This window comes from Diaporthe amygdali (genome assembly GCF_026229845.1).
Source record: "Diaporthe amygdali strain CAA958 chromosome Unknown NODE_5_length_1802954_cov_64_987939, whole genome shotgun sequence".
Classification (NCBI taxonomy): Eukaryota; Fungi; Ascomycota; class Sordariomycetes; order Diaporthales; family Diaporthaceae; genus Diaporthe; species Diaporthe amygdali.
This window is the reverse complement of record NW_026517025.1, coordinates 1,793,798-1,802,954: the sequence shown is the minus strand read 5'-3', so window position 1 is coordinate 1,802,954 and position 9,157 is coordinate 1,793,798. Positions and strand designations below refer to the sequence as shown.

At 49.7% G+C, this 9,157-nt stretch overlaps 2 protein-coding genes across 2 annotated transcripts; one reads left to right on the top strand and one right to left on the bottom strand.

Annotated features, from left to right (window-relative positions):
- Positions 1-672: 672 nt before the first annotated feature.
- Positions 673-2,812, bottom strand: J7T55_015732 (major facilitator superfamily transporter; the record flags this gene model as incomplete). The annotated part of the gene is made up of 6 exons (XM_053139991.1): positions 673-827; positions 891-976; positions 1,036-1,362; positions 1,437-1,698; positions 1,757-1,919; positions 1,973-2,812. The coding sequence occupies 6 exons, from the start codon at positions 2,810-2,812 to the stop codon at positions 673-675; spliced, it is 1,833 nt and encodes a 610-aa protein (XP_052997449.1).
- Positions 2,813-4,508: 1,696 nt separating this feature from the next.
- On the top strand, positions 4,509-8,869 carry J7T55_015731 (uncharacterized protein; the record flags this gene model as incomplete). Its single annotated transcript, XM_053139990.1, has 4 exons — positions 4,509-4,760; positions 4,848-5,997; positions 6,066-7,135; positions 7,283-8,869. 4 exons carry the CDS (start codon positions 4,509-4,511, stop codon positions 8,867-8,869), a joined length of 4,059 nt encoding a protein of 1,352 aa, XP_052997448.1.
- Positions 8,870-9,157: the final 288 nt, after the last annotated feature.

The window sequence follows — 9,157 nt, the reverse complement described above, 5'->3', positions numbered from 1 at the left end:
CCCCGGGGTTGGGGTTTATAAATTTGGGGTGATTTTTAATCCCCTTTTTTTTTTTTTTTTTTTTTTTTTTTTGGGTTTTTTTTTTTTTTTTTTTTTTTTTTTTTTTTTTTTTTTGGAATCACGCTCTCCCAATTTGCCGAGGAGGGTCTAATGATAGGGCGGCCAAAAGAGTCGCCGACTTCATTTAGCTCCAGAGTATGAGAGCACGGGACTTATGTAAGATCGACAGCCTGACTCTGTTGTTTCCTGGTGTTATGTGCCCATTTGAGAGCCATGACGCTTGAGATCGCCTTGCCTTTAGCATTGCTATGTGGCCCGAAGGGTGACGCTCTGCGACCATCACTCAGGAGTCAAGTGAAAAGATTCTGAAGTGACTGAATCATCAATGGCTCCTAGCACCAATTGAAATGTGTGTCCTTGTGCCAGCGCTCCTCATAAGAGCTAGGAACACGCCATACAAGCCAGGCACTGGCAGCTGTGCCGGGCCATTAATCACTCTGAGCCACTGCAGACGCCTCTGCCCTGGCTAAGACGGCTAAGCTATATACAGGCTATTTGGCTTTGGATTTGGATACAACTTGCCGTGCACCAGGAACTCATACACCCATGTCGAAGGTGACGGGGGAGCCAAGTCATTTCGGCCAGGGTGTAGAGAGGCTATTTTGTTTGGAGCTATTCATTTTCCCACCCGCTGCCCTTCTTCCGAGACTTCTTAACCTTCCCGGACGTCAAATTACGGAGCCATTTTCCGTAGATAAAAAGGATTGGAATGCCGGACGACACAACAAGAAGCGCAACGGCGATGTATGACATGAATCGGAGCGGGCCTATTTTGTTCGGGTGAGAATTTTGTGCGCAGCATTATTCTGGAATGGAAATGTGAGACTAACCAAGCTCAGATATCCAAGTTGTCACTTGAGTGTTGAAATAAAACGAGGTAAAGATACGAAGCACGGAGACGTTTGTTAAAACAGCTCTGGAGGAAAGTGGATGTCAGTCTATGTTACACATCCGCACTCAAAAAAGCACACTCACCCAGCCCACTGAGGATAGCTTTCAATAACATAGTTATTGATGATTGGTGCGGCCATAAGCGGCGAAGTCATAAGGAAAAATTGTCCGAGAAGCAGGACCATGTAGTGCAAATGGAACTGGTCAGCATAACCAAAGACTATAGAGCCGACAATAGCAAAGACAATTGGAATGATGAGGTTGATTAGCTGATACTCAGGCTCGCGTGATCCTCGGCGTTTTGATATCCACAAGGTGACCTTGTCGGAAAGAGTACCACCGATGAGGAAGACAGCAATGGTAGACACGATCTGGGTTAGGTTACTCAGACCAGTCAGCTCGAATGGTATGCTGTCACGAGCATCAAGTCAGCAACGGCAGTCTCACAGTGGTCTAATGTAGATGACGTGAGTGCGATGACGAACCCTGCAGCCAGAAGAGCGAATGAGACAGCTTGGCCACTGGCACCCATGACAATACCGAATGCCGTCTGCAATAAGGTGCAGAATATGACCGCAGGAAAGATTGTTGTCTTGGCTGTAGCGAGAATTTGGCTTGCACCCTCTTTCCATTCGAATCCGTATTGGAAGAAACCAATGTCGTCCCACCGAGTGCGACGACCGTAAGCGACGTAATCCAGTTTCGTACGGTTCTCACCCGGCTCGACCGGCCAGAGCTGGTGACCAACTACATTGGGATGTCAACAGGCTAGTTTTAGTCACGTAATATGAAGCGTGGTACACACCGAGCTCTTCCTTGGATCGTTGCCTCCTAGATTCGGGTACGAAAGCGATCAAGAAAAACCAAGCAAATATCCCAATGGCAGATGTAATGAAATAGACCCATCGCCAAGTATAGTTGACCGATATCCAGGGAGCCAGAATACCAAAGGTAATAATCATCGGGCCCTAATCTGGTTAGCCGTAACCCAAAATGCGTACGGTATAGGATACGTTATTACCTGAGCTGCAATGATAGCTGCTACAGCCTTATTGCGTTGATGAATAAACATGATGTCCTGGACAATCAAAGGAAGCAAGGCCTCGACTGCCCCTGAGCCGAGGCCGTGGAAGACTCTTGCGGCGATGTGGCTGGTTAGTGATGTGCTCGCACCTGCCCAAAACCCTGAGGCCCAAGACAAAGTAGATGTCAAGATCAGGACTGGTCGTCGGCCGATAGCAGTGGACAGTGGGACTAGTAAGTACGTCGCGAAGCCGTTGCTGAGAAGAGGGATAGTGGCAAGCAAAGAGACTTGGGCAAGTGAAACAGGCTGAACACCGGGAGGGATAACGGCCAGAGGGTCTGGGTTGCCTTTAAGATCGGCATGCTTCAGAGTCGACGCGGGATCAACGCCGGAGTACTCCAGGAGAAAGACGGGAGTCAAGCCAGCAATGGCTATCTCTGCGGCCAGTGAGATGGAGCCGAAAAAGCACATAGAAGCCACTGCAAGCCATTTCCGCCAATCCTTGAGGTTCAGCGGGTCTTTTGGGTCGGGCGTTGGCGTCGGAATCAATCTCAGGTTTCCATCTTTGTCGAAGATTTCTGTACTGCCCAGGACAATATCCTCTTTCTCTTCAACCTTCGGATCGTCCTTGAGCGTATCATTCGTTTCATATCTCGTGAGCGAAAGTTCGTCTTCTTCAATGCGTGTTGTGTTACTCGATGGTTGAAAAGAGGCAGGCGGCTGCCCAGGCTGGCTGTGCTGTCCGGCCCACGATGCTCGAGGGTCTATCACGTTCATGGGTACGAGGTAGGCTGAATTCCGCTTGGCAATAGCCATGAGCGAGTTTCGGTTCGCCATGTTTATGGATGATAGCGTACGCGAAAATATCGTCTAATAAAACAAAACAGAAAAGAAAAGGTTGCTAAAAGAAAGATAGAAAAGAGCTTGTTCTCAGAATCAATCTTGAGAGCAAGAAATCATGAGTAAAGGGCCGCCGGCGGCTGGAGTGATAGAGATTCGTATCGAATTTTCCACAACTGTAGATCTGGAGGCAGAGGGATTCGCTTCATGCCTTTTGTTGTCAAAGTCGGTGTCTTTGAGCCAGCCTGCAGGAGAACTTTAACAAGTCATCAAATCAACTCGAGCCACGGCGGTGCATGTACAATGATGCCAAGCATCCGCTGCTACGATTTTAGTCTCATGTCCCCTTGGTTCCTCGTAACAACCACAGTGCCGCACCCAGGTGTGTGGTCATGTATCTGTCACTGGTCACAGATCAAATATGGGACCATGCGGTTGATTGTTTTCACAAGCAAGTAGGATGTTCCACAATTGCCCGTATCCACCCGCCACATTTCCGGAACAGGCCTCTGCTCACTATTGGATTTCTAAGCAGCACCGTTGTCCACGATCCAGGTCAATCGCTACAAGATCGACAAACCCCTGGAGTTGAACAAAGCACATCAGCTCCATGCGCATCCGCAATGATATTCGTCACCGGGAATGCATTGAAACCACCCTCGATACAAGACTTCTGCCAGTATGCTGATACTTGAGTCGTTCTTCAATGGCAACACCTACCCCATAGTAGTCTGATTTCAGAGGAACCATGGTAAGGCAAAAGCGATCCTGGATTTGGTGCTTTGATTGACATTGATTCGGCTTTTCCGAGCCGTTTGAGGATCCCAGATGAGTGCTTCCTGTGAGGCGAAAGTCAATTGATCCAGGGGTCACGGTACCCAAGTCCTATCGTAAACGCAGAATGCAGCAACGTGTGGTGAACAGACCACGCAGAACTTCTACAGTTGGTTTTCTCGTAGGATCGACCGCTCAAGTCTCATCAGAACCGGGCATGTCCTCACATACATGTGCTGTACCTGACTTTAAATTTGTCTGACATGAAATTACTCAAGCTGCGAGTTCTATGGAGCCGTTGGTATGTATAATCTTTGATCATCAGATGCCCCACAAACATACGGGCCCTGGGCCGGATTTTCTTGGCAGACACGCAAGCGCTGTTTCAATAGGTCAATTGATGATGGTGGCCAGTTAGAAGAACAGCGGTTTCAGAAACACAACTTGGGTTTTCCTTGCATCTTTCAGTTGGCACGAGCTGATCTCTTTTGGGCGACGTAGTCTTCTAGTGTGGCATCAGACCGACTACCGCATACCGCCCACATCGGGGACGCTTCGGCTCCACGAGGCCATAACAGTCCCGCACACACGGCCCCTGTAAGAGACACCTGCCGGAAACACCTGCCGTAGCAACCGGGTTCTATCATTGTAGAGAGCCGGTGGGGCCCGCATGATTGCTGACTTCGAGTAACCATGTCCACGTCAGCAGCTCCAAAGGATGGCGAATCTGGGGTCTTCGAAAACTCCGAGAATTCTGGAACATCTCGCCAAGGTCTGCTATTAATTGAGCAAATCGACGATCTAAGCTTAAATTCACCTCTCGTATGTCTGAGGTTTAAGGACCACGTCTTATTCAGCTTCCTGCTGCTAAGATTAGGTGTCGGCGGCCCCCGACACTGGCACCATCTCAATGGCCAATATGGAGGCAAACCAGACCGCCGAGAAAGCCAGCCCCAACATGGGCACTGCCTCGCCTTCCCTGGAGGAGCGGCCAAGCAGCCATACGCCACGGCCAGATCGTCCCAAGAGTCGCATATCTTGGTCCATTCGCCTGAATCCGCTGAAGAGCAGCACAATTCCTCCCGTGCCAGATGAGAGACAACCATCTGGCGAGCACACCGCCAGTTTTCTGAGCAAACTCATCTTCCACTGGGTCACCCCTCTCATGCGCGTAAGCAACAGCTCTGTTTCCTCGCAATCTTATCTTTGGCACATTTAATCATGTTCGAATGTACAACTGAATCTCAATGCTCTACAGGTCGGTTATCAGCGGCCCCTAGAACCAAATGACATCTGGCTCGTGAATCCAGATCGGAGCTTGGACGTTCTTGAGGGAAGGTTCGATGCCGAATTCAAGAAGCGTGTGGCTGCTGGAAGCAAACGACCGCTGCTTATGGCTCTCGTAGTCACTTTTAAGAAAGAGTTCTTGCTCGGTGCGTTTTGCCAGTTGATGAGCACCATCGCACAGACTTTGTCGCCTTTTCTGTTGAGATTTCTCATCTCATTCGCTACGGAAGCCTTCAATGCCAAAGCGTCCGGTGCTCCTGGACCAAACATCGGCTATGGTGTTGGTCTAGTCATTATCATTACTTCCCTACAGGTATTAATGACGTTTTCTATCAATCATTTCATGTACTGCGGCATGACAGTTGGAGGCGAAGCCCGCGGAGTGTTAATGTCACTGATATTCGCAAAATCACTGAGGATCTCCGGACGGGCCAAGGCTGGGGGCTATGTCCTGCCCCCACCGAGCAACGTGAAGCCAGGAAGTGACAGTGAGAAAAGGTGGTACAAAAAGGCTCTTCCAAAGGGGAAAAGAGCCAAGAACAAAACGGACCTGTCACCACCGACAATAAGCGGCGATGCGGACGGATGGAGCAACGGCAGGATCGTCAATCTTATGTCAACAGATACTTATCGTATCGACCAGGCCTCTGGAATGATCCACATGCTCTGGGGCTCGCCGCTGTCCATCCTTGTTACAATGGTTCTACTTCTTATCAACCTTCAGTACAGCGCTCTTCCGGGACTCGGTCTCCTATTCCTTTGCACGCCCGCCCTCACAACAGCAATTCGGGCACTGTTTAAGAGGCGCTTTGCAATCAACAAGATCACTGATCAGCGGGTCAGCCTAACTACTGAGATCTTGCAATCGATCCGTTTTGTCAAGTTTTTCGGTTGGGAAACCAGCTTCTTGCAGCGTGTTCAGGCGATACGGAAACGGGAAATTCGATCCATCCAGATCCTTCTCGCCATTCGCGATGCGATCCAAGCTTTGGCAATGGCCATTCCGGTGTTCGCATCGATGCTTTCTTTCATTACATACGCCTTGACCAGCCACACATTGAATCCAGCGCCGATTTTCTCTTCTCTAGCACTATTCAATGGTCTTCGGTTGCCACTTAACAGTGAGTTCTCTGGACTTGAGCGAATTTAATCAGATCCTTTGTAGATCGCTGACTCTAGAACTCTCCAGTGTTCCCCATGGTTGTTGGTAACACTATCGATGGTTTTGCATCAATCAAGCGCATACAAGAGTTTTTACTGGCCGAGGAAGCTTTAGAAGACGCTGACCAGGACCTCAACAACGAGCATGCCGTCGTCGTCAAAGAAGCCACATTCACGTGGGAAAAGACTCAGACCCAAGGAACAGACGAAGGAACCCGGACTCCCGACTCTGTCACACTCGCCGAGCCATTCAACTTACCCAATCTCACCCTCACAGCTGGCCGCTCTGAGCTGATTGGCGTCATAGGCAGTGTCGGGTCTGGTAAAACCTCACTGTTGGCTGCCCTAGCCGGTGACATGCGGAAAATATCTGGCTCCGTCACCTTTGGGGCATCAAGAGCCTTCTGCCCGCAGTACGCCTGGATTCAAAACGCCACCGTGAGGGATAACATCACCTTTGGTAAGGCATTCGACCGCGAATGGTACGACAAAGTGACGGAAGCTTGCGCCCTACGTACCGACTTTGCTATGCTTCCCAACGGAGACAAAACTGAGATCGGCGAACGTGGCATTACGGTATCAGGCGGCCAGAAACAACGCATCAACATCGCCCGCGCGATTTACTTCAATTCTGACATCGTTTTGATGGACGACCCATTGTCTGCAGTTGATGCGCATGTTGGTCGGCATATTATGGACTCTGCTATTTGCGGGCTGCTAGCAAACAAGTGCCGCATACTTGCAACTCATCAGTTGCATGTACTTCATCGGTGCGATAGGATCATCTGGTTGGACGGCGGTGTTATCAAGGCTCAGGGCAGCTACCAAGAATTAGTCGCGCAGAATGGGGAATTCGCCGATTTGATGACTCTCACGTCCTCGAACGAGGAGGAAGTGAAGAACGACAAGTCCGAAGAGGAGAGCTTACATGTCGCCGATGAAAATGAGAAGCTCATCAAGGTCGAGACTGCGAAGTCCAACATCGCGCTTATGCAGGCTGAAGAGCGTGCTGTCAAAGCGGTGTCCTGGGGCGTCTATGGCGCTTGGTTGAGAGCAGGCGGCTCCATTCTAATCGCTCCCCTCGTGCTCATACTGCTGGTATTGTCTCAAGGCAGTAATATAGTCACGAGTTTGTGGCTCTCTTGGTGGACGTCAGAACAATTTCCCTTGACCATGGGCGAATGGGTAAGGCATCCTGGAAGGCAAAGCTCATCCTTGAGATACTGAAGGCTAACTCGTTTTCAGATTGGTATTTATGCGGGCCTCGGTGGCGGCCAGGCCATTTTCATGTTTCTCTTTGCTGTGTCCATCTCCATTTTTGGAACACGGGCAAGCAAGGTCATGTTAAAGCGCGCGATGTTCAGGGTCCTTCGGGCGCCGATGTCGTTCTTCGACACTACGCCCCTGGGCCGAATTACCAACCGCTTTTCTAAAGATATCGACGTGATGGACAATAACCTCACTGATTCTATGAGGATGTATCTCCTCATGCTTGGTCAGATCATAGCCACTATCGGCTTGATCCTCGCATATTACTACTACTTTGTGGCAGCCATGGTCCCCCTCATGATCGTATTCATCTTTGCTGCATACTACTACCGGGCATCAGCGAGAGAGATCAAACGACACGAGGCTATACTGCGGTCCCATGTGTTCGCCAAATTCAGTGAGGCTGTCTATGGCACGTCCACGATTCGGGCATATGGTGTGCAGGACCACTTTCTGAGAACGATACGACAGACGATTGACGAGTTTGACGGCGCCTACTTCCTTACATTTTCGAACCAGCGCTGGCTAAGCCTAAGACTAGACGCGATTGGTCTTATAATGATCTTCGTCCTCGGGATGCTCGTGGTCACATCGCGGTTTACAGTGAACCCCAGCACCGGGGGGCTTGTTCTATCGTACATGATCAGTATCATGGGCATGTTCCAATTTGCCGTTCGGCAGATGGCGGAAGTCGAAAACGACATGAATAACACAGAGCGAATTCATCATTACGGAACAGGCCTTGAAGAAGAGGCCCCTCTTCATGTTGGCCAAGTCCCCGCTGAGTGGCCCCAACAGGGCAGGATTGTCTTCGACCACGTTCAGCTACGCTACCGGGCCGGACTGCCACTGGTTTTAAAGGACATCACAATTGATGTTAGGGGTGGCGAGAGGCTAGGTGTTGTTGGTCGGACAGGGGCTGGCAAGTCGAGTATCATGCAAGCTTTGTTTCGTCTGGTTGAGATATCAGGCGGTTCTATTACGATCGATGGGCTTAATATCAGCAAGCTTGGCCTACATGATCTTCGATCCCGTCTAGCTATCATACCGCAGGATCCAACCTTGTTCAAAGGTACCATCAGGTCCAACCTCGACCCGTTCGAAGAGCACTCAGATGCAGAGTTGTGGTCGGCACTCCGGAAAGCGGATCTTGCCAACGACAGTGGTGAGGGTGGAATCGGCTTTGATTCTGTTGTTGAGGAGGAAGGCTTGAATTTCTCCCTCGGACAGCGTCAGCTAATGGCTCTCGCTAGGGCTCTGGTGAGGGACTCTAAGATCATAATATGCGACGAAGCCACAAGTTCGGTCGATTTTGCCACAGATCAGAAAGTGCAGCAGACGATGGAAGCTTTTAGGGGCAAGACGCTGCTGTGCATTGCGCATCGCCTCAAGACCATTATTGGCTATGACCGTATCTGTGTTATGGATCAAGGATACGTGGCAGAACTTGGCACACCAGTTGAATTGTTTGATCAAGGTGGCATTTTCACGAGCATGTGCGAAAAAAGTGGGATAGGAAGGGAAGATATATTGGAGAAGGTGGCGGATATTCACAAAAGATGAGCGCCATACCTGCTTCAAGTTTGAGGCGCTTGTTTTGATACCCAAGCTTGTTCCAGCCGGGAAATTTGAAAATGTTCTTTACACACATTTTTGACAAGATCACTGAACGCTATCTATATGAACTAACTTACTATTGATCTGTGAAGCCATGTTCAAAACTAGCAGATCCTCACTTCGACAGGGTTCAAGCAACAGGGATGAATTTGAATGACAGAAAACCAGGTTTTAATTTCAATTACTACCAACGCCCGAAGTGGAAGATAAATCAATTAAAGAGGACAGGGCTTC